The 26550-nt window shown below is 42.1% G+C and overlaps 1 protein-coding gene across 1 annotated transcript in view; it reads left to right on the top strand.

Moving 5' to 3' along the window:
* PPIP5K1 (diphosphoinositol pentakisphosphate kinase 1) overlaps positions 1-2914 on the top strand; it is a 283513-nt gene extending 280599 nt beyond the window's left edge. Inside the window, 1 exon segment of the mRNA XM_030189638.1 lies at positions 578-2914. Coding sequence (XP_030045498.1) covers positions 578-1299 — 722 coding nt within the window. The 3' untranslated portion in view covers positions 1300-2914.
* The last annotated feature ends 23636 nt before the right edge of the window (positions 2915-26550 follow it).

The following is a 26550-nucleotide window of genomic DNA, read 5'->3' as shown; positions in this document are numbered from 1 at the left end:
CACTCTTCTTATTGTTTGGTTTGTTCTCATAAGAAACTTTTAGCATTTCCCTTCTTGTTTGGTAGGGCTTGTTGTTACAGGATGTTTCTCCCTTTTAGAGGATAGCACTTAGCTAGGGATCCCCCATGTGTGTGCCTGACATGCTTGGCTTCAGAAAATTTAAGGTTTATTAACTAAAATAAGTATTCTCTGAGGACAGCAGATCACCACTCAAACATACCCATCTTTTTTCTCTCTGAAGTTGAACTCATTAGTGTAAATGACAGTAGGGCACACTACAAGTACACAACTGTGCAGGAGTTAGCATAGGCTTAGAAGGCATGCAAAAGCTTCTCTAAAAAGATCTGGAAGGGCATCTGTTTAGTGATCTCATGGATAACATCACCCACAAGTGTGATTGGTGAACTGCTGTCCTCTGAGAACACCTATTACTGGCAAGTAACCTCATTTTCTTTCTCCAAGCTACCTATTTCTTTCCTTCCATTAGCTTTTAATTATCTCAAATCATTATGTTTAATACATTTCTAAGCTTCCAGACTACAGATATTGTTAATTGCTGTTTACTTTTTCCTTACAGACAGCAGTGGTCCATCAAGTACTGTATCTAGTGCTGGTCCATCTTCACCCACCTCCACTGATAATTCAAATCGATTCAACTACAGTGAGAAAACATCCTTTAGCCCCCAAATGAGTGAGGATCATTCAAATAAATTATCCATAGAAGAAGATTTTCTGGATCAGCAACAGTCAGAGGCAACTTATCACGAGAAACAGCCAGCCAAGGAGTCAGAACTTTCAAGCCAGCAGTTTCCCAGCAAGGCAGCTCATTACAGCTTGCGTTCAACTGAAGAAGTAATTCTTCAGGGTCATGATATGCCCAGTGGAGCCACTGTGCAGCTTTCTGATGAGGCCGCAATACTAGAAAAGCAATCTACCAATGAAGCAGCTTTTCTGAATGAGCAAACATCTAGCATAGCTACTCTGCCAGACCAGAATCTTACAGATGAAATTATTCCAAATGGTAGGCAAGTTGGGACAGTGATTCTGAACCAGAACCAGTACAGTGAGTGCGATATTAAAGATCAGCAATCATCTGAAGAGGCGGCACTTTCAAGCGAACAGCTGTGTAGTGAAGCTGCTCTTGGAGACCAACATTTGCCTAATGAGCTAATTCTTCAAGACCATCAGGCATCTATGGAAGCGACTCTTGTGAACCAGCAAAGTCCCAGTGAGGCAACTGTGCAGGAGCTAACTCTTCAGGAGCTAACACTGCAATTATCTAATGAGCAGACTGTGTAGACATTATCAGCCTCCTAGCCTCCAAATTACTTAAGGATTTTTTGCGGCTAGTGCAGTGAGCAAAGTCTCCAGAACCAATACTCTGCCATCCAGAAGAGGCTGTAGAAATAGCACACCTCCAGTTGCCAGATGCAATAGAACTCATAGCTTTTTAATCAGTGGACTCTGTGGTGAATGTAACCTTCCAGTTAATAGATTACAAGACATGACATTTTTAACTAAGAAAATGCCACCAGCATTCAACTGAACAAATGCTGCGGAGTCAGCAGCCTTGTTCCACTCCACAGATATTACAGAACTAGCAGTCCTTCAATCAGGCATCCAGTAAAGAAACAAAGCAGCATCTGACCCCTGTGTTGGCTGTTTTGAGTAAGCAGCTGTTTATTATACTGGTTCTGCAGAGTTAGCAGTCAGGAAGGGGGTAGTAGTAGTCAATAAGAAATTTGAAATACACTATATACTCCAATAAGTGATCTTTGAGATGGTATCAAGAAAATTGCTCTCCTACTGCCTGATTTACATGCTCCCAGAATCTGTGGAGCAATTTTTACAAAGGGAGCTGATCAGTAACAGTCAAGGCAAATTTTCTCTGTAGTCCAACTCGGTGAAAACAGCACATTTCTGAAAAAAATAACGTGCTTTGTTTTTTAAGCAATTCATAAAGGAAGGTGAGTTTCTAAAATAAAGTTGTCTCCTGTAAGAGAGGGTTAAAGATGGTGGCCAAGAAGAGGACTTGGTTTTAAATATAGATTGCCAACTCTTAATCCTTCCAATCACTAATGCTGAGAAAGAACAATGAGCTACCAATTATTAGTAATACAAAGTGGAATGTATTGGTGAATGTCTTGTTTTCTTTGTGGGAGTGAATTGTTCATTATACCAAGGTTTTATTTATACAAACTGTTCATATTGCCATCCTTTTATTGGTTTAAAAGGGAAAGGGGAAACTAGGCCTAACAATCAGCAATACTGTCTCCTAAAACTGTGAAAATAATGAAATATAACCCCTAGGATGCATTTGAAATATTTACCTGCTCAGGAATGAACATTTCGTTAAGGATTACCTGCTGAGCTTTATTTTAACATAGGAAACTTTTAGCTGGATTTAGATTTGGATTTTTTTTTTAGGTCTAATTAGTCATCCTTTTCCAAATCTGAGCTTAAGGTGTTACATTCATGTACACAAGTTATTTCCATGCCTAAGTGGACTTACAATGTAAGTTGTACCTGAGGAAGCGGAGGGTGAAGTGACTTGCTGAATGTCACAAGGAATGTCCCTTAACGCATAAATCTATATGACTTTCTTGTAATATTGATAATGTAAAAAAAATGTCCAGATTAAAGAAGAGACTAAAATCATTCAGGGCCCCTTTTATTAAACTTTGTAAGGGCCTACGCATGTACAGTGCGTGACAAATTAGCACTACTGCTCTGCTAGTGAATAAGCCTGGACAGTAATTCCAATTTGGCGCTGCGCTGAATCCCACGGTAGAAAATAATTTTCTATCACGGGCCGCTTACCCGGTGGTCAACAGCAGTTGACGCAAACTGCATGCTTACCGCGTGGGTAGCGCATGAGACCTTACCACTAGGTCAGTTGGTGGCGGTAAGGTCTCCGGCCAAAAATGGATGCGTGCTGGTTTTAGTTTTAGCGCACATCCATTTTCCGGCCCCTTAAAAAAGGCCCTTTTTCCTAGACACGGTACAAAATGGCCCAGCATGCGCCCAAAAGACGCGCTCGCACTACCGCAGGCCACTTTTTACTGCAGCTTAGTAAAAGGACCCCTCACTTATTACTCTCCTCAAATACCAGCTTAATAATATCTTACTTATTCAGTACCACTCTTGCATAAGTATTATTAAGCTGCTATTTGAGAAGAGTAATAAGTGAAAAAGTTTTTTGTAATATTGAACAACTGAACAACAAAAGTAGCTGAATAAGCTTACTATGCTTTGCTACGGTCAAGTCAATACTATCCTAGTATAATGTGTTTAAAAATAAAAAATCTCCTAATGTGATTACATTAGAATGCAAAACAAATGACTCTGTGTTCTGAAACTGCAGAATTCTCAAGCATTTTGGTCTGTATGTGGCATTGGAAGCGAAAGAACTTTGGAAGTAAGACACTTGTGTGTATTTTTTTTTTTTTTATTACTCGTGCTTTCCTTGCACTCACCTCCAGCTACAGTTTGGAAATGTCTGAGCAGATCAAGCCCATAGTCTTTTTTTTGTTGTTGTTGTTACATTTGTACCCTGCGCTTTCCCACTCATGGCAGGCTCGATGTGGCTTACATGGGGCAATGGAGGGTTAAGTGACTTGCCCAGAGTCACAAGGAGCTGCCTGTGCCTGAAGTGGGAATCGAACTCAGTTCCCCAGGACCAAAGTCCACCACCCTAACCACTAGGCCACTCCTCCACTGTTGCTACTATTGGAGATTCTACATGGAATGTTGCTATTCCACTAGCAACATTCCATGTAGAAGTCGGCCCCTTGCAGATCACCAATGTGGCCGCACAGGCTTCTGCTTCTGTGAGTCTGACGTCCTGCACGTACGTGCAGGACGTCAGACTCACAGAAACAGAAGCCTGCGCAGCCTTCTACATGGAATGTTGCTAGTGGAATAGCAACATTCCATGTAGAATCTCCAATAGTATCTATTTTATTTTTGTTACATTTGTACCCTGCGCTTTCCCACTCATGGCAGGCTCAATGCGGCTTACATGGGGCAATGGAGGGTTAAGTGACTTGCCCAGAGTCACAAGGAGCTGCCTGTGCCTGAAGTGGGAATCGAACTTAGTTCCTCAGTTCCCCAGGACCAAAGTCCACCACCCTAACCACTAGGCCACTCCTCCACTCAATTCAGTATTCCAGCTGTTCTGCTTTTCCTCCTAACTCAGGCCATAGCAAAGAGATTCTCTGTTCAATTGCAAGCAGTATTCTTGTTAAGTAAAAACAGTGCTGTTGTAGCTCCCATTTTCTTTAGAAAATTCCCATTGTATCTTGTATTACTTGAAACATCTGTGGATATATTTGGACTGTCTTTCACTTGGGTTCATGAGGTCTTGCTAGCGCAGGGGTAACCTTTATACATAGAGGGCCACAATAATGTCAGTGCTATTTCTATTGGGCTGTAACATTAATGTAATGTTGGAACCGAAAATGCACGGAGCTCCATAGATTTTCTTTGATAAATAAAATAAGTAAAAAGTTAAATAAAAACGATGGCAACAAACTGCTTTAGCGGCTGTTCTAAAAATATTGGTGAAATACAGTATTTAAAACCTCCAAAATTCTGCTTAATAATGTTTCCTGTTTATACTTCCCATAATCTCACGGGTCACATAAAATTCATTGGCGGGCCTTAGGTTGTCCACCCCTGAGCTAGCGAGATCTCCTACTGGGTTTCTAGGATCAGCATATGTGCTGATTTTTTAAATTGATTAGGCAGCTGCAAGCTAATTTTGGAAGGGTAATGCCCTGAGGAGTTTACTGTTGAATACTCATGGCCAATAAAGTCTTATGGAGGACTTGCAGACAAATTTTCAAATTGATATACCCACACATGCTTTCTCTTCACCTATGGGAATATACCTTAGGAACCTCTCAATCATTCAGGCAACCTGATATAGCTTATATTCTTGAGCAAAAAGTCATTAATATTTTTGTAATACATGTAGATAATTATGAAGCTAAAAACTGTAAGAATTATTAAAAGGTTGGTGGCAGAAGATAGAGCCTGTAGTTTATCTACCACTAACATCAGAGGAAGACGTTGCTTAGAGTTTCAGACCTTAAATCTTGTACAGTAAAGGTGAAAGTGTAAAGGGTCATGGATATGATATACTGCCTTTCTGTAGTACAACCAAAGCAGGTCTACATGTATTATCTGCAGGTACTTTCTGTGTCCCTAGTGGGCTCACAATTTAAGTTTTGTACCTGGGGCAATGGAGAGTTAAGTTACTTGCCTAGAGTCACAAGGAGCTGCAGTGGGAATCAAGCCCAGTTCCCCAGGTCCTCAACCCACTGCACTAAGCTACTCCTGCACTCTTCTGAGACGAATCGAATTCATTGTAACTGCTTTTATGTGCACTGATACAGAAACACAACACTGCCAATAGAACAAAGCTTTAGGACAGGAACAGTAAAGATTTTTATTTATTGAAGCAGAGATAATGAAAACTGCTATATATATTTTCCTAAAATCTTGAAACTCAGTTGCAGCTGTTGCAATGACTTGAACAACATTTTAATATTCTTATATAGGAATTGCACAGGGATAGGGTTTAGAGTTATTGGAAATGTGGGTACTCAAAGGAAATTAGGGCTCCTTTACTAACCACGCCAGTGATACCCACATGGCAATTGCAAAGAAGCCCTTCGAATTGAATGGCCCACATCAATTTGCCATACCGAAAATCACTAACGTGGCTAGTAAAAGGGGCCCTTAGGATGGTGAATGATAGAATATAATTGTGAGTGGTCAAATTTTTCTGTAGAAAGAAAGGGAAAATTGCTTTGGTTTATAAAAATAAGAATTTTTACAAATCAAGTGTTATTTGTAATAAATCAATAATCTATTTATATGATTATGTATATATACAGATACATAAAATATGTAATTAATATATTTAAATGCCTTTCCCTCCCTAAACGGACTCTGTTTAATGTTTAATCTACCACTCCAGAATTTGTAGATAGAAACCGTAAGAAAATACATGGAACTGCTTGAATGTTTATAAGCTCAGTTGCTCTTTAATCCCGTGAGGTGTTTGCTTTCAAGGATTGTGTATCATTGTACAGTGCACACGTGGATGTTCTCAGTGCACACATTTCTACAGCTGGTAGTTTTTGGCTTTTATGGTGATAATCTGTGCCCAAAGATCTCTGCATAAAATGTTGTGATCAGTATATCTGTACGTGTGTTTGCAAAAAGTGTACTTTGTGCATCTGTGCACTGCATTTTTGATAAGTGCTTTTATGTACAGTACTTACAAATAGCTATTTCTGTAAATAATGTCAACTGAACTCTACTTTTGGCGTGTGCTAAGAAAATAATAAAGCAATTGAAGTGGAGGGAAAGTTACTATGAGCTTGTTGTCCAGAAGGCTATGAAAGGTTTTGTATTTTGCAGGCAGTCTTTCCTGACGCAAACAGAATAAACTGACCTGTACTGGTTCCATTCTTGTAAACAGTTCCACACACATCCTCACCCCCCACCCACCCAACTCCTGTAGCTCAGCAGTTTGCATCAGTTGAAATTTGTACTTTTATGAAGTCTTATAAATGCTGCAATGTTATCACACAGTGGTGAAAATATATCTTTTAATAGGTTTTGTGAGTGTGATTTATTTTTCTTGGGTCATGCATTTTCTGGGGGGGTTCCCAAAAGTGTATTTTATTGAAAAGCAGCCAGAATACAATATATGATAGAAATGATCCAGACTGAAGTCACAATCAACCAACAATTTTTGTTTTTATTTTATTGTAAGCCTGTCTCAGGTAAACACTGAAGCCAGATAACGTGATCAGTGTACCACTGACACAGCGAAGCCTGCAATTTTGCATTTCCCTTTATTTCTTATTCTTTGAAATCTCACTGACTAAGCTGTTTCTCTTCTGTTTAATGGCCATCTTTATATAAGGAGACTGGTGACGGTTCATCAGTGGCTGAAAGAGGGCATACATATAAAAGTTTTATTTGCATGCCTCTTAGCCACTATGAAGAGTGGTACAATAAAAACAGATGACCCAATAATTAAAATCATTTAAACGTCCCGGAGAGGCTCCTGGCTCCTGTCCACGGCTAACCAAGCCTATTCAGGGCCACTTAACCAGATAGTGCTGCTGAAACTGTGCTTAACGCCCAACCTGAAACGGGATATGTTGGGGGGCGTTCTGGGGGCAGAGCCAGCGCTTGACTGGTTACGTGCCGATATCAGCACTTAACAAGCCAAGGTAACAGCATAAATAGGACTGACTTTTATGCGGTCCTATCTTTATGCAGATCACCATAGCCCATTAAATGCTGAGTATTGCACTTAACCGGCTATGTTTTTGCTGCTCCCATCTACCCAAAATTTAAATGCTAGAACCCGGACATAGCCCAGCATTGAATTTCTGGGGATGAGGCCAGTGGTGGTCAGCATAACGCTGATTGCCACCGGCCCAGTGTCGGGTCCAGATTGTCAGCCTATACATATAACTAGAACTACCCAACTCCTCATTCTTCCAAAATACCTACTCATAGTAAGCATTAGCCTATCTCAACCCGTACCCGTCAAAAGTCCCAGTACCTAATAAGCAAGCAAAACCTTGCTGTTTCTACAAAAAAAAAAAAAAAAGAAACCCTGTACATTTGCCCATAAAATCTGTTATAAGAATCTCACAAGGTAGTGCTGGGGTCTGCTTACGATCATCACACATTGGATAATCACCCCCATAAGAGCTTACCCCAACTGGCTATTGCTGGAACACTCACGTCCTTGGGTTTTTCTTACCCTAACAAAACAAATAATACTCAGAAGTGAAATAAAAAGAAAAGTTTATTCTGGAAACGAGTAAATAGTGGCTCAAGCTGAGGCTGATAGCAAGTCTGAAATACAGAAAAGAAATGATTAGACTCCCTTGTCTCCAAGCCAGTTCACTGCCTTGGGAACAAAGAAGCCCCCTGAACACCAGTCTGTTACTCATATTTATACAATACGTATTATACAACAATCTGGAAACTAATTACCATCTTAGCACATCCCGCTAACCAATCATTACCTTCCTATTCCAACACATCTGATTTTTATCCTATCAATTTTCAGTCCATACCCTAATTCTTAGAATAGCAGTTACACCTCCCCACCTGATCCTGAGTCACAAAGTCATGCTATCTTCACCCACCTACTAGAAACTTCTCTCCCCCACAGTACCTGTGTGACAAATTCCATGTCCCCCTCCTCATGCTACTTCATCTGTTCTTTTATATCACATAAGTTATTTTTTTCTGTACCAGATGACCTTTGGTTGGCTAGCAGACTGTTCACAACTTCCCCTTTTCACTATCTAGATATAATGTGGTTTCAACTGTATAGAACACAGGAACTCTTGACCCAAAGATTAATATAAATCTAAATATCCATTAAAGTTATCTAAATTACATTGGACTATTCTATATGCATATACTTATCTTCTAAAAGCTTGTGTCAGAGTTCACAATCAATAAATTCTTAAGCTGTCTTATATAGTATCTGGCCCTAGACATGACCTTAACATTGGTCAGCAAAGATACTGAACCCCCCCCCCCCCCCCCAGGCTTTTTCCATTCTCATGATGCAACTCCCTCCCCAAGATCTTCTATACCTGCCTCCATACCCACACACATCTGTCTCAGTGAGGGGTCCACTTCCCCTTCTCCCATCACTTGCCCATCAAATCATGCTAAATGTGTAAACATGTTTTTGGGTCCAGTGTAGTCAGGAGGAGTTGTATTAAAGTTTAGGTCTTTTTACTATCATCCCAATATTCCTACATATCCCGGGAAAAGATTGGAATGATAAAAAACCAAGGCCACGTATGAGAAAAGCAATTTATTAACTCACCAATAGAGTATACAGAATTAAAATAAGTTCTCTCATAGGAGTACAGTTCTGCTTATACAAAAGTATTGGCTGAGAACTGTCTCAAACATTCACTAATGCAGCTACTTATATACTGTTTTTATACAAAGCCCTTTCATAAGAGATTACTTCATTCCCTTCACTCATCATCTATTTCTCTTGTGTTGTACAGCCAGAACCTCCCTGGTATTCTGACTATTACCTCATATTCTGTTTCCTAAACTCCTGAGCACATACCATTCTAACTACAGTCTTGTCTGTCGGTTTGGTCAGCCTTCACCTTTAACAACATCCCTTGATCCATAACTGTGTTGCTGCTACTTCAGAGTGTGGGTCACATAGCTGTCCTTGCACAATTTCAGAAAGACCACCTTGCAGCCTGATCTAGTTATCAAGGATTGAAAACAGCACACAGAATAATTAGGTTGGGGGGGGGGGAATGAAATAAATCTTACAGGTAACTCTCGTTTCATTATTCAGAGGGGTGCTTTGAAAATACAAACATTATGGGTCTGCCCCCCCCCCCCCAAGTTCCCTACAGTAGCCAAATAGCCATACAGAAATATTAACAGACTCAATGTATCAGAAACTTTTAAGGAAACTTTGCATACATAGCCAACCCATAGAAATGTGAAACCAGAGGATACCTATTTCTCCATCTACCAAACTGCAGAAATACCAGATACAAAACTATCTACATGGCCGGGTTTTGCTACCTAGGCTCCAAATGGTGGAACTCAAAACCCAAAGCTATAAGAAGCATCACCAATTATTTACAGCTCAGAAAAGAACCGAAAACCACCCCTTTCAAAAAATTCAACCAGCAACAAGAAGCATTACCAATTATCAACAGTCCAGAAAGAAACTGAAAACTCACCTTTCAAAAATTCCTTAACTAAATACAAAACCCACAAATGCTCTAAGCCAATTATGAACTGAAAAACACTAATGTAACCTAACCAAACTGTAAAATTGTAAGCCACCTTGTGCCAAACTTGTATGTATTTATAAATAAATAAACCCTTATTTTTTCTTCAAAAAGACAAATAGCTTTTCTCCTAACATAACCAAAAGGAGAGGGTTCTGCATGGACGGATCATAAAGGCAAAGGCAGAATGTCTTAGTCATTGCAAACCAACTTTATCAAGTACTTGTTAACAGTTACAACTGTGAGGAGTAAAGGATTCTCTATGGCTCATAAGATAGTTGCTCTAATAGATATCTTAGATCCCTTCCCATTCCAAGACTTCAAAACAAGATGAAACCTCAAATTAGATTCTGAATTCTAGTGGTAACCAATGCAAAGACATCAATACAATAAGGGTGTAGTATAATCACATGTTTTCCTTAACAACACTGCCATAACTCTAAGGGGTTCATTTGCAAAGACAAAGTTCCATAGGATACTATGGAACTCATTTTCAAAAGAGAAAACATCCAAAAAGTGGCATAAATCTGCATTTGGACATTTTTCTCACAAAAATGTCCAAATTTGTATTTTTGAAACCAATTTTTAGACATTTTTCTATGAAGTCCATTGGACGTATGTTCAAATCACAAGGGTAGGATCTGGGTATTCCCAACACTTAGATGTTTTTCTGCCATAATGGAACAAAACAAAAACATCCAGGGCTAGAAGTAGGATGTTTTGGTCTAGATGACCAGTACTATTAGAGCAGCAAGCAGGTTCCCGGAATAGCCTAGTGGTGGGTGCAGTACACTATAGAGAAGGTGACCCAGGCCCATAATCCACTCTAACTATTACACTTGTGGTGGAAAGTGTTAGCCCCATAAAACTCCCCCAAAACTTACTGTACCCACATATAAGTAACACCTGCAGCCATAAGGTCTATTGTAGTGATGTAAAGTTGGGTACTGTAGGTTTTTCATGGGTTTTGAAGGACTCACCATACAATATAAGGGGGTAATGGTGAGATGTGTACCTAGGACCTTTTATGTGAAGTCCACTGTAGTGCTCTGCTGATATGCCTGTATGGCCAGTCTGCTAGGAAAGCTGGATTCTCCTGTGCCCCAATTTTGAGCGTTTTTCACGTGAACATGTTTTTTTTGTTGTTGTTGTTTTTATTTTTGAAAATGATCCAAAAAGATAGATGAATAAGCACAACATCTATGAAATGGTCATTTTCAAAGAAAAAAAGATAGATATTTTCCTGGTTTGAAAATGGTCATTTTCACTTGATTTTTGAACATTTTCTGCAAAGGTCCAATGTTGGATTTAGACATCATATCAAAAATACCCCTCTTTGTAACTTTGTAAGTCTAAGTGCTTTGAAAATACACCTCTAAGTGTCCTAGCAGTTTCTGAGGGCATCCACAGTACAAACTGTTGCAATGGTCCACTTTAAAGTGTCAGTAAAAGCCATTCTCATGCTTTATTATGCACGTACCTCTTTCCAGCATATGCAAGAGGCCATAGCAGTTTGCACAACAGAGAGACAGAGATCGTACTCCACGTACCTTAGCTTAGGAGTGAGGTTCATTACTGTAATGGTATACTCAAAAATAATATAGATATTATTAGGGAACTGGTTTCCTACTATTACTATGCATATAAATATAGAAACACAATCACAAGTGTGTAAGCATGAGTATAACTTTTCTGGAGGAAAACGCCTCTAGGAGCACCTCTCCTTATTAATAACAAGGTGAGGGCTAGGGCTTCATAATCATCGGCGGCTAAAAACCTCCTTATTTTTAAATTATTTTTTCAATTTATAAATACATTGTACACAGTCCTAGAGAATTACTTAACTTAGGCAGACGAGCAGCCTTCTTCAACCAAGACCATGATTGGACCGTGGTCAACAGGTTCCTTTTCGCATTAGCTGCTTTAGGACCAACAGTCTTCAATAGATCAATTCACCGGTCTTCAATGTTAAGCCCGTTCATTTTGCCGGGCTTAACATTGCCAGAAAAGTTATACTCATGCTTACACACTTGTGACTGTGTTTCTATATTTATATGCATACTTAAAAATAACCCATTTGGAGACCTTGCCCTTGAGTAAATTTGCATTTCAAAAGATGCAGGGAACCTAAAGTGCTGTAAGTGTTTGCACTTACTGTGTGCATGAACTGCCAACATCAACACAAAGTAAGTGCAAAAGTTATGCAGTCACTTTTTGGGCATGCCCAGCATTGGCCCTGCAGAGACAGGTTCCTTACCATGCGTTACTGTCAAGCCCACTTAGTGCAGATGCATCGGACACCACCTCTTGAGTTAGTTACTGTTCATTTACTGCAATGTGCAGTCTACCCCACTCCCTGACCCATTCTGTGCTAAGCAGAAGATATTTACTCCACTGGCTGTTTTAACATGGGCCTGCATAGTAACATAGTAAATGACGGCAGAAAAAGACCTGCATGGTCCATCCAGTCTGCCCTACAAGATAAACTCATATGTGCTACTTTTTGTGTATACCTTACCTTGATTTGTACCTGTCCTTTTCAGGGCACAGACCGTGTAAGTCTGCCCAGCACTATCCCCGCCTTCCAACCACCAGCCCCGCCTCCCACCACCAGCTCTGGCACAGACCGTATAAGTCTGCCCAGCACTATCCCCACCTCCCGCCACCGGCTCTGCCACCCAATCTCGGCTAAGCTCCTTAGGATCCATTCCTTCTGAACAGGATTCCTTTATGTTTATCCCACGCGTGTTTTGAATTCTGTTACCGTTTCATTTCCACCACTTCCCGCGGGAGGGCATTCCAAGCATCCACTACTCTCTAAGTGAAAAAATACTTCCTGACATTTTTCTTGAGTCTGCCCCCCTTCAATCTCATTCATGTCCTCTCGTTCTACCGCCTTCGCACCTCCGGAAAAGGTTCGTTTGCGGATTAATACTTTTCAAATATTTGAACGTTTGTATCATATCACCCCTGTTTCTCCTTTCTTCCAGAGTATACATGTTCAGGTCATCAAGTCTCTGCTCATACGTCTTGTAACGCAAATCCCATACCATTCTCGTATGCACATATGGTTAGTGAGCTAAGACCCACACTAACTGCGTAGCACAGGCCCCAAAGAGTCCATACCACTCCTAAATTTTTTTATTTTTCTTCTGCCCACCCCAATGCATTTATTGATCATTACTGCTCCCAAGTGGCAGTAAAAGGGGCCCTCTGGTGACGCAGGCACATGGGTTTGCTGTGCGCCAAGGCCCCCTTTTACCGCCACCTGGAAAAAAGGCAATTGCAGGGGAGGGATAAAAATGGCCGTGCAGTAAGTGAAACATTTGCTGTGGGGCCGTTTCCCAGGGGAGCCTTACCACCACCTATTTAAGAGGAGGTAAAGGCTCCTGCTCTACCCTGGCACAAAAAAAAAAAATCCAATGTGTTGGAAATTGCCCACAAGAAAGCCAACTGGCAAACAATCTGCAAGATCCAAGATAGGTAACATAACAGCAGACAGTATGGAAAGTCTAAGATCAAACTTTGTTCACCATAACAGGGCATAAAACCAATATCTAAAAGCTCAGCACAGCTGTATTTCACCCTCTCAAGGGCTGTGTCAGGGACTATTAAAAACCAAAAAAGTGTTGTTCCAAAATATAACCTATTGGTTAAAAGCATTCTTCTCTTCAGTAACAACTTGTGTGAGCGGTGAGCTCTGGTGAATGAATATTTGATTCTGAGTTTTCTCATTGGTCTGGTGTTTTGTTGCCTACCTTTAATTGCTCACAGCAATCACTATTTTCTTTTAAACTCTATTGGGGAGGGAGAGTTTGTGGCCACATTACGTGCAAATCTGCATAACACACAAAATTAGTGCATACTCTGATCAGAGAAAGAGTAGTCATGAAATACCTCACCCCTCTTCCGAGGGGCCTGATTGCAGCTGGGAGCATGTGGAAGCCTGCAAGAGAATAACATAACAATACAAGTTATATTCCACAGTTGACCTTGTGGTTCTACGTGAATTATCATATTAAGAAGCTGGACAATCACCAGGAATTACAATATCCAAAGTAAAATAATGCAAACAATATTTGCTAATAAATGTAATACATCATACAAAACCAAATCTAAACAATATAAAAACCTTATAAAAATAAATATAAGTGCTAAAATCAGATCACATAAATTGGCCTAAACCTCTCTGGGGTTGATAATATCTAGAATTCAGAATATATTTCTTAAATAAGTATGTTTTTTAGTCCAATAAAAAAGGTATCATTTTATTTTATTTTCTATGTTTTATTTTATTCTATTTCTCTTGATTGGCTTTAGAAGTGGACTAACACGGCTACCACATCTCTCTACTCAAGCTGATTTCTGAAATGCATCTAATGAACGGCAGATAACAACAAGGTCAATACATCTTTATCTAGTCTTCTTGCTTGAAATAAAAGTAAAGTATCAACTAGCTTTTAATCTGTTCTTATTTTTTAAAGACAGATAAGTAAACAAATTTACATCTCTTGTGGATTTAGTGGACACCAAAAATTCAACACGTTTAATAGATATAATAGAACAAAACCAAACAATATCTTATAAAGCAAACAACAGAATTTAAAAAAGACCCTCACCTGAACGGGGAGCCAATGAACTTTTAAATAAAAAAAAGTGATATGCTATCAAATTTCTTCAAAGATAAAATTAAGAGCCACCTATCAAGCCACACTAGCAGCTCCTAGTGCGGTAATGCTGACAAAGCTCATTCACTTGCACAGCTTGATAAAAAAAAGGCCCTAAGCATAAAACAGTATTTTGGATAGGCTAAAGCTTTTTCAATACTTGCTTTGAGCATCCTAGATAACTGGTATTACAGTAATGTCTGCCACACATGGAATCTCTGCAGACCTACCTTATATGGTAGTTAAACTCCACCTAGCACATCCCAGGATGCACTGGGCAGGGCGGGGCACCACCATTTTGAGGTGGCTCCTGCAGATGAGGGAGGGAGGGAGGGAGGGCTAGTCCCTCCTCCAACTTTAAGGAATGAGGGGAGGGGGTTGTGTTGGGGAAGGATCCCACTACTAGACCACCAGGGCTAGCCTTTGGGAGGGGGGGGGGTCACTTTGGGCCTGTTGAGGTCCCATTGGACCACCAGGGCATTTTTGCTGGGGGAGGCTATGGCTATGCATGTAGGGCTGAGGGGTCTGGGAGTCCACATGACCTCCAAGTCTCCTTGTGTTTGGCAGGGCGGGTTATGTGTTTGGAGGTGAGGGGTCCACTGGACCTCCAGGCCCTTGTGATTGGTAGAATGGGGGGGGGGGGGGGGTCTGGAGGTCCACCGGACCATCAGGGATTTTACGTAGGACAGGTTTGGGAGAAAAGCCTGGGTCTGTCAAACCTCTTCTGCAGGAGGATTGTGCCTCAAGCGCATACCCAGGCACAATTCTGTAGAACTGGAAACAGCTCCCTAATGTTCAGCACTGACATTGGGGGAGATTCTATATGTGGTACCTACAAAATCAGCGCTGAAATCAGTGCCGACTAAGGGTATTCTATAATCAGTTCCTAGATGTAGGCGCCAATTATAGAATATGCATAGTTGATATTTCAGCGCCTAAATCTGCGTGCATCCATATACACCAATGAAAATGTGGTGTAAATCCCACCGCAGCTGTTCCTGATGCCTTCAAACACGTGGCTGAAACCTACCTGCTTTACAAACTATTATCAAAGTCTGTCTCTTCCCTTTATCAAAGCTACTTGCAGTGCTGTTCATTGCCATTCTTGGCTCTCACCTCAATCTATTTTCTTGATACACTACAATCTGGCTTTCACCCTTTACATTCAACAGAAACAGCCTTACAAGGTGATCAAGGAGAGGGGCTGGTTCCATATGCAAGATGCCTGCAGGTGGAGTCCCTCATGAAAGAGGTGGGAGAACAGAAGGTAGCAAGGTTGAGAAGCATCCGTGAGAATGAGAAATACATCAGTGAAATGCTTAATGAGACATCAAAGACCTCCAGCAGGTTTAGATGCACTGGGCCATACTCTATAACTAGGCATGTAAATTTCAGAATGTCCACAAAACTCTCATTTCCCTGCCCATAACCACGCCCCTTTTTGCCTGCGCACCTTAGAAGTTCAGTACACATCATTACAAAATATGCTTAGCAACTTCTGTGCCTATATTCTAATCGGTGCCAATTAGTGTTCATTATTGCTTGTTAAGTGCTATCAACGCTCAGTAGCTTGCTAAGCTTGTTAGGTTAGCTGCATTATTATAGAATCTGTGCCAAATCTCTAGGCGCGCTGTATAGAAATTGGGGAATTGCACCTAAATTTGCATGTCATTAGTGCAGAACTTTAGGAAGCTGTTTTGCATTCAGAGTTTTTGAGCATATGCCCATAAGAGCTTTGTGTGAGAAATCCCCACAACCAATTGTGAACCTGACCATCAATTCCTCTACTCTCCAAGGTGTTCAATAAGATCTCGTGATCCACTAGGTCAAAAGCCCTTGATAAATCAAGTTGCAAAATTAAAGCTTTTTCTTCTTTCACACAATAACTGATGGGTGTTATCCAACCGTGAGCAAATAACTGTTTTCGTACTAAAAGATGACCTGAAACCAGCTTCACAAAAGAAAAGGATAGATGCTATTGGCCTATAACTGGAAATAGACTGTCTTGACTCTTTACAATTTTTCATAATTGCAGCGGTGATTATGATTTCATCCAGCTATAAAGGAAAAAATCCTGCTGCTAACAGTGATTTCAACCAGCAAACAAAAAGTATGCCCTTAAAATGACAGGAGGCTGACTTTGAAACATATGGAGTACGAGTGTCCAGAACACAATAAGAAGTGATGTATATTTTTATAAAAAGAGTAAACAGTAGACCAAGTTATTGCAGAAAATTTCATCCAGGTTTTATCTATAGCAATCTGAGATGTAGAAGTACAGAACAATTCACAATCAAAATCATCATTATCAAATTAATCCCTGATGGATGAAGCCATAGTATGAAAGTGCCAGCATCCCTCTGCATTGTTGGTTGTCATGCCTGTCACAGTCCTTCACAGAAGACATCTCTGCCCCCAAATAATGATGAGAAGCAAATAGGCTGAATACAAACCTGGTTTTAGGTCAAATAAACTGATCCACATGCTTTTAGCTGTATCAAGTGGGAGGATAAGGTGCCATTCACAGGACATGCCCAAAATATCAGAAATTTGTGTGTTGTGCTTATCACACATGGGTGAAAATATATCTTTTAATAGGTGATATGAGTGTGATTATTTTCCTACCAAATATATTACTAGTAAAAAAGGCCCGTTTCTGACAGAAATGAAACGGGCGCTAGCAAGGTTTTCCTCGGCGTGTGTATGTTTGAGAGAGATGGAGTGTGTGTGTCAGAGAGAAAATGAGAGAGAGAGAGAGACAGTGTGTGTGAGACAGAGAGTCTGTGTGTGTGAGACTGTGTGTGTGTGACAGATAGAGTGTGATAGAGAGTGTGTCAGAGAGAGTGTATGTGAGAGACAGTGAGTGTGTGCCCCCCCTCTCGCAGGGCCCCCCTCTCCACCCCCACCTCTCTGGTCTCAGGACCCCTTCCCCACCTCCCTCTCCCCTGCCCTCCCCCCTCCAGCCATCCATGTCCAGCGACCCTCCTCTCCCCCTGCCCCCCCTGCAGCCACCCATGTCCAACAACCCTCCTCTCCTCCCCCTGCCCCCCTGCAGCCACCCATGTCCAGTGATCCCCCCCCCTTACACACATCAAACCCCCTCGCCACCTGCAGCTGCCACTGGTAACGCTGTCCGGCTGCTGCTGCTGCTTCTCCTGTTGAGCAGCAGCAGACGCTACAAAAAGAAAAAAAACATAAATGTTTTTAAACATCAAGTACAGCACCGCAGACAGCCATCAGGCATTGGCTGTCGGCACTGCAGCTGCTTCTCACGTCGCTGCGCTCCTCCGGGGTCTTACTCCAGGGGCAGTGACGTGGAGGCGAGAGGAGGAGTGGCTGCAGAGCCGACAGCCAATGCCTGATGGCTGTGTGCGGTGCTGTGCTTGATGTTTAAAAAGATTTATGGCTTTTTTTCTTTTTGTAGCGGCTCCTGCTGCTCAACAGGAGGAGCAGCAGCGGCCAGACAGCGTTACCAGTGGCAGCTACGGGTGGCGAGGGGGTTGATGTGCTTGGAGGGGGGTGTTTGATGTGCCGGGGGGGGGGGCTTGGGTGATGCACTGAGGGGGTGTTTGAGCGAGGCACTCACAGCTGATTCCCAGGCAGGGGGAGGAGTAGGGAAACACGCGGAGCAAGTTGCTCCACGTGTTTCCCTACTCCTCCCCCTGCCTGGGAATCAGCTGTGAGTGACATCAGCCTGGCTACGGAGCCTAGCTCAGCAACTCCAGGATCCACGGACACAGGCAGCTACTTTAGAAAGTTGGTGGTGAGAATTATTATATAGGATAAGGATCAGATAATTTATTTTTTTTTTTTTAATGGAGAAAAAGACCTTTAGTCAAAAAGGAGCTCAGTCATATGTAATCTAAGCCACCTATCTAGGTTCCCTATAAGTTTTGGTCAGAAAAAGAAAAAACCTTCACTCTGGCAATTATATGGAAAAATTTGCAAAAACATAAGAATTCAATTCAATAAATATCCCAGATCCATCTTATGATGTGTCCATGTAACATGAAAACTATATTGTAGTCTTTCCTTCTGCTTTCATACTTAGGTACAGTTTGAATGACTAAGTTTATCTATAAAGAGACCAACAAAGTTCACAAAACAGGCAAACATCTTGCCAGAATCTTCCCTACAGAGGATCCCTATTGCACTTGGATGCTGCTGGGGGGGGGGGGGGGGGGGGGGGGGAGGAGACACTGGATCTTCACTTATAACAGCTTTCAAGATGGCTGTGGAAAAAGAAAGACACCAACATTTTAAAAGCTCATCCTGATGATGTCAAATGCCCCAGTAATGGGACAAATTCTATATATGGTGCTGAAAAAAATGTGCAAGTCTCCAAAGTTGGATGTTGTTTATAGAACAGCGTGTAGCGCTAGGATCCACTCTGAACCTTTAGGTGCAAGGATTTACACCAACTGAAACTTATTGTAAATCTTCGCCCATAAATTAGGCACAGAATCCCTGAATTATATAATAGTCCATGCATCTTTAGTGAATGTCCCAGACCCGCCCATGCTCCTTTCAGCTGTACACTTTTAGAGTTATATGCGCGACTAGCGCCTAGCAAGATGCTCCTTAAGGTTGCTTGGATTTGGAGGATCAGCATAAATGTTGAGTTTAGTTGTATGCCAAGGTTCCTGACTTGTGACTTAAGAGGGAATTCATTTCATATCTCCCAAAAGAGATTTGATGTCAGATATGTGCTTACATGCTACAGGAGCTCAGTTTTACTTGGGTTCTGGCAATGTTTATTGATTTTAGCCCATTTTTGAATTGCTGTTAATCATGTAGTCAGTCTATGTATTCAGGACTATAGGTAAGTTTAGTTCAATGGATATGAGTATCTGCATATCATCCACTTAGATATAGAACTGGGCATCCATTGACCAAATCAACTTGGCTAGTGGATTGAGGTAAATATTAAACAGACTAAGTGACAATATAGATTCTTGTGGTACCCTGCAAGTCAGCGCCCATGGTGGTGATGAGATGCTGCTGAACAGTATGGACTGTTGCCTATCTGTCTCCATTCCATAACTGGATCTGAATCCAGATTGTCATGGATCTAGTCAACCAGTGAGCTGAACAAAGGTTGTTAGTTCTATACATTTTCCTATAAATGGGATGTTAGATACTGGATGACAACTTTTGAGCTTGTCCTGGTCAAGGTTGTTCTTTAGCAGAGGACAACCACTGCCCTTTGTAATTAGAAAAAGAGGAGTTCACAATACAATGAAATATCTTAATAGATAGACAAGGGGGACAAGTGCAGTTGAGATATATAGACAGGACAAACTGAAGTCAATGTAGAGTTGAATTAGATATGAGGAACTAATCTTAAGCTATTTGCTACAGTACTACCACAATAATAACTTGCTCTTTCATGATATTACTTAGCTTACATGACCATGCTATCATGCAACTGGAAAAATGAACCAGTGTAATAGGGATGTCAAGGCCAAAAAGTTAAATTTTTCATTTCATTCAGGGTTTTTTTTTAATTTTTTTTTGTTTTGGGGCAACATCATTAATAATGTGCAATAATGCACGCTGTTACTTAGTACACCCTTTTGTGCAGGAAAGTGCATATTGATAAAACCACTTGCATTCTTGTGGAATAGCTTATGCTATTAATAACACAGGAACAACAACATAACATTTTTTTTATATTTTCCTGACATTCTGGCTTGAATTCAATATGAGATAATACGGGAAATGTCGTTAACATTTTGTATGCTGTTTCAAATGAATGCACAACTCTGCTATGAAATGCATGAAAATAGTGTAATTTCTAGTTGAAATCTGAGTTCAGATATTGCCTTCCTGCTGGGCTGTCCCAGGGTCTCCTCTAAATGTATTGGGGGTTGGTTCAGAGGAAACAAGATTTTGCTGATGCCAGTTTGGGCAAGTGTTTGATCATTTTCCAGACCAGAACAATGATCTCACATGATCTCTAATGTGGAGGAGTAGCCTAGTGGTTAAGTACTAGCCAGTCTTGACATCCAGAGGTGGCCAGTTCAAGTCCCATTGCTGCTCCTTGTGATCTTGGGCAAGTCACCTAACCCTCCATTGCCTCAGGTACAAAGTTAGATTGTGAGCCCTCCAGGGACAGAGAAATACCCAGTGTACCTGAATGTAAGTCACCCTGAGCTACTACTGAAAAAGGTGTGAGCAAAATCCAAATAAATAATAATCAAAGCAATCATGGTGAAACACTTTTAGTGCAACAGCTATTTAAAGCTTGAGACATGATGGAGAAGCTGTTTCAAAAGGTTTTTTCCTTCTATCTAAATCTCAGTTTCTGCTGAAACTCATTAAAATAGTGCTCAGTGTTGCCAGGATACTAGCAGGTTGCTATGGAAGTGACATCATCCTCTAGTCTACAGTGGCTGTAAAGCCACAAAATGTTGTTTTAGCCTCCCTTGTCAGCATAGTATCTTTCCTCCTCTCGGCTTCTAAACTGCATCGTTCAGAGGCACAGTGTCTTTAAATTTCTGCCTCAATAGGCACACCTAGGGAATGCATAAGATATGACCTTGCAAGTTTTTTTTTTATGCTTATGTTTAATATGCGCATCTGTGGAATGGAGAAAACTTTCAGTTCCATTGATGGACACTAGAGGGGGTTTAACACTGACATTTCACTGATCATCTGCACCAGGAAGTCACCCTGGGGGATGGAAAAGATCTGGAATTTTCCTGCCTTAGCAAAATGTTGTCAGACTATTAACAGCTCGCTGACCAGATGAAGAGCCCTTTAGGCTTTAATAACAAATACATAATTAAGATCGCCCTGGTAAAGTGAGGGAAATTGGCACAAAATGATTTATTTTTGTTGTAATGACTTCTGGCTTGTTTTTACAACTGTGCAACCAGACGGGTGGTATACACATGACCTTGTCACATCACAATTTTTCAGCTCCGAAATTGAAGTTATACAGGGCTCAGTGACTGAAATATGGAGCATGCATGATGCAGATCTTTTGGACATACAGATATTAATTTAAATTATTCAAAGTCCATGTGTATTGGAAAGGGAATGGGGGTGAAATTTCTGTGGTTACACTCAAAGTGGTTTATATATTACTAGTAAAAAAGGCCCGTTTCTGGAACTAATGAAACGGGCGCTAGCAAGGTTTTCTTGGGAGTGTGTATGTTTGAGAGAGAGATCCAGAGTGAATGTGTGGGTGTGTGACAGAGTGAGACTGTCTGTGTGACAGTGTGTGTGTGAGAATGAGAGTGTGTGACAGGGCCCCCTCCCCTGTTCCTAATGCCCCTCACCCCGTTCCCTCCCCTCCTTTTCCTCCTCCTTCCCACACTTTGGGTTCCTTAAGGCTTTCAAAAGTCTATGTACCCCCGTGGCCCTAACGCCCAGTATCCGGACACCCCACCGCTTTCCTCCTCACCCCCCCCCCCAAGATGTAATACTTTCACGTCCTTCATTTTTTAAAAAAAAGTGTCCTATGTACCCTGTGTACAAATGCCCGGCATTCAGATTGTGTTCCTCTCGTAAATTTTCATTTCTTTCATTCATTCAGAACTTGCCCCCCCCCCCCCCCCCCGAACACTTTTGGTTCCTTCAGTCTTTTAAAACTCTCCTATGTACCCTGTGTGCTAATGGCCAGCATTGAGATTGTTTTCCTGTCCCAATTTTGCATGTCTTTCAGTCATTCACAAATCCCCCCCCCCCCCTTCTCCAGTTTAACACTTTCGTTTCCTTCAGTCTTTTAAAACTCTCCTATGTACCCTGTGTCCTAATGGCCAGCATTCAGATTGTTTTCCTTTCCCAAATGTTCATGTCTTTCAGTAGTTCAGAACTCCCCCCTCCCCCCATTTAACACTTTCGGTTCCTTCAGTCTTTTAAAACTCTCCTATCAACCCTGTGTCCTAATGGCCAGCACTCAGATTGTTTTGCTTTGCCAAATTGTCTGTCACTGATGTCACTTCCGGCAGGCACGGTCCCAGGCACATCCTGTTGGAGGTGAGAATTATTATATAGGATATGCAGGTATTGTACATGGGGCAATGGAGGGTTAAGTAGGGTTACCATATGGCTCCAGAAAAAGGAGGACAGGTTGAGCCAGGCTAGGTTTTACTTCCATTGCTTTCAATGGAAGCAAAACCCAAACTGGATCAGTGTGTCCTCCTTTTTCTGGAGCTATATGGTAACAGTAGGGTTAAGTGACTTGCTTAGAGTCGCAAGGAGTTGCAGTGGGAATTGAGCCCAATTCTTCTGGTTCTCAGGCTGCGGCACTAACTATTAGGCTACTCCTTCACCATATAAGTTCCCGTATATGGCAGACCCGGTCCATCCAGTATATCCCAGAATGCACCAGGCAGAACATGGCCCCAACCATTTTGAAAATGACGGTGCCTGAGGCAAGAGAGAATGGGCATTGCTCTTGCCCCAACAATAGGTACCAAGTGGTGGGTGGGGGCTTGGGTGAGGGTCGAGGAGGTGGGTGCCACTAGACACTAGAGACGTCTTAATTTTTTTAAATTCTGGGCTGGCGGGGGAGGTTGGAGTGCCACTAGAAACCAGGGAAACAGTTTAGAGGGAGGGAAGGGGCTGGCCATGTTGGGAGAGGGTGCCATGGCAGTGTGTGGTGGGAGGGAAAGGGATCTGGTGATTTGTGTGGGGGGGGGGGGGTGGAGGGAAGGAGATGGGGTCGATGCTGACCGTGGAGCTCTACACTAGCCTCAGACCTAATGGTAGAACATAAGAATAGCCATAATGGGTCAGACCAATGGCTCATCTAGTCTAGTATCCTGTTTCCAACAGTGACCAAGCTAGGTCACAAGCATTGAGCCCCCTGCGTTAGAGATCAGCACACAGCTCTGCATTAGAGAGTTGTAAGGGGACAGAAATCAACCCCCCCCCCCCCCCCATGGAAGTCTCGCAAGGCCACCACTTGAAATCTCGCCAGCCATTTTAAAGAAATGGCGGCAGCAAGAGGATCACTGGCAGCGGGCTGGAAAGAGGGGGGATCTTTCCTGCCCATAAGAGGCCACTAGAAAACCATGATGTGTATGTTCGGGAAGGGCACCCAGGGCTGGAGGGAAGGGGAGGCAAGGCTTGACCCACCTACACTTCCATGGGAAACTCGCAGGACCAGGGAAATCCCTCTGGGATTCCCGCTAATCCTGTTCCCTTGCAGCTCTTTACTCTGTATGCTACGGAGTAGCTTAATCATGTATTTTAATATGCTGTACACTGATGTCTACCGCGGCAGTGCAGAAGCTCTTTCAGGATACAGTAGCCATTAACAAGCAGGTAAACTGCTCGTTAAGGGTGCACTGTAGTCCACGGTAGCTTTCTGCATCAGACCCCGGGTTTTGGAGATAGAAACTTGGAAAAGTTGGTTTGGCTGGCCAGGTACCAAGATACATCTCCCAGAATGTACTTGACAAGTAGGAGAGACATTGGGAGTTTCAGGGAGATGGTCTTTTCTTTTGGAGCATTGAGGTTCTCTTGAACCCTGTTAATTAAGGATTATTTGCATTCTGATGTCCCTTATCAGCTTTTAATGATCTTTCTTTGTATTAACTCTGCCTGCTTTTGTTAGGCAGTGGTTGAGCACTCACATCCTTTTGTCTTCAGCCCACAATGTCTGAAAAAGGAGGAGGATAGATCTGCTTTCTGGGCAAGATTCAGAGCAAGCCATTTTTATATTTCTGTGTCCAGCAAAATTAACAATTCTGTAAACTCATCACATCATGCTAGGTGTACATGCTCATCAGTGTGTTTTTTTTTTTTTTTTTAGCAAAAAAGGTGCCGGTACTCAAATGATAGGCCACCCTTCAGGGGTGGGGTGATCACTGAGAGACCCATCCCACAATAGCCAGGTCCCCTGCAACCAGTCACAGAATCTATGGAAAGGCAGAATTAGTGTCTAGAGCCTGAGCTTTTTCATTAAACCTTGGGGACCATGGGTCAATTTTAGCAGACAATGGAAAAGGTGCCGGTACTCAGTACCCCCTCAAAAAAAGCCCTGATGCTCATACCTAAATGTATATGTATATATCTCCAGGTTATAATTCTGTAAAGGAAAATAGGTGCCTATGATCCTTTATAGCATATATTCTTACCAGATGTCTAATTATAGAATTACCTCTTCTGAGGGCAATTCTATGAAAGTTGCTTATTTTTAGATGACAAGAAGGAACAATGAGCGAGGTGATTAAATTTGTAGATCACACAAAACTATTCAAAGTTGTCAAAACACATGTGGATTGTGAAAAAATGCAGGAAGACCTTAAGAAATTGGAAGACTGGGCATCCAAATGGCAGATGAAATATATGTAAAGTCATGCACATTGTGAAGAATAATCCGAATCATAGTTATTTGATGCTAGGGTCCACCTTAGCAATCATGAAAAAGAGATAGGTGTCATTGTAGACAATACACTGAAATCTTCTACCCAGTGAGCGTGGCGGTGGCCTAAAAAGCAAATAGGATAATAGGAATTATCAGAAAAGGTATAGTAAATTAGAGCAAGAATACTATAATGCCTCTGTATCACTCCTTGGTGTGACCTCACCTTTAGTATTGCATTCAATTTTGGTCGCCGCCTGATGTAAATTTTTGACCCTCGCAGCCACTCCTCTAAGTTTTTTTCACAGTTCTTCTCATTTTATCATAGTCTCTTTTTTGAAACTTAAACACTAATGTATTGGATTTCCTGCGTATACTTACTCCAAAACTAATATCAAATCTGATCATATTATGATCACTGTTATCAAGCGGCCCCAGCACCATTACCTCCCGCACCAGATCATGCGCTGCACTAAGGATTAGGTCTAGAATTTTTCCTTCTCTTGTCGGCTCCTGTACCAGCTGCTCCATAAAGCAGTTCTTGATTACATCAAGGAATTTTACCTCCCTAGCATGCCCTGATGTTACATTTACCCAGTCATTATCGGGGTAATTGAAATCACCCATTCTTATTGTGTTTACCCAGTTTGTTAGCATCCCTAATTTCCTTTAACATTTGTTTGTGTTTCAGGTACTTGTGACCTGGATTGGGCACTGCTGGAAGCAGGATACTGGGCTAGATGGACAATTGGCTGTTCTTATGTTCTTATGTTAACTTATTTGCAGTGGTGTACCAAGGGGGGGGGGGGCAGTGGGGGCGGTCCGCCCTGAGTGCATGCCGCTGGGGGGGGGGGGTGCCGCGTGCCTGTTGGCTGAGTCCACTCGTTCCCGCCCTGCTGCTCTCTCTGCGCGAAACAGGTTACTTCCTGTTCCGGGGTTGAGGGAGCAGCAGGAAGGGAACGAGCGGACTCGGCCAACAGGCGCGCGGCACCCCCCCAGCGGCGTGCACTCAGGGCAGACCCTGGGGGGGGGTGTAATTTCACCGGTGGGGGGAGGCTGCGCTGCACCTGGGGGGGGGCGCATCAGCGATCCGTCCCGGGTGTCAGGCAGCCTAGGAACGCCACTGCTTATTTGGAGTTTATCCTATAAAGAATAGTAGGCACCTATTTTTCTTTATAGAATACTAGTATAACCAGGTAAATACGTGCACATGTTTTTATATGCGAGCCTTTGTGCTAGCCATGTTGCTGGTGTAAATACGTGCAGCTTGATTGAGGATATATGCAAATAGCATATAGTATTCTATAATTTAAGTGTATTAGTGGGGAGGAAGTGACGTCACTGACCAGGATGGCAGCATAAACACGAAGCTCCGTCGGGGCTCTTATTTAATCGATTATATCCTGTTGATTTGCCGACTCCCCGAAGTCCCAGATAAAAGGGGAAGGCTCCTTGTGGTATGCCGCCGAAAAAGAGCTTGGAGAAGTTCTGTTATATGACAGCGCAGAGCGAGAAGACGAAGGTGAGCATGGCGGGGACTGAGCCTAGGGAGAGCAAGATGGCGCAGAGTCCCTCAGAGGCAGAGGAAGAACGCTCCGCGGGTGGTGTGGCAGAGAACAGCGAGATTACTAAATCGGATGTTGTGGGGTGGTTCCAGGACCTGAAGGCGGATTTGGCAGGGGTCCAGAAAGATGTGCAGAACACCTTGAAAGATATTAGAGCGGAGATT

Source organism: Microcaecilia unicolor, chromosome 1 (genome assembly GCF_901765095.1).
Source record: "Microcaecilia unicolor chromosome 1, aMicUni1.1, whole genome shotgun sequence".
NCBI lineage: Eukaryota > Metazoa > Chordata > Amphibia > Gymnophiona > Siphonopidae > Microcaecilia > Microcaecilia unicolor.
The sequence above is the reverse complement of the archived record's forward strand: the minus strand, read 5'-3'. Positions and strand labels throughout refer to the sequence as shown.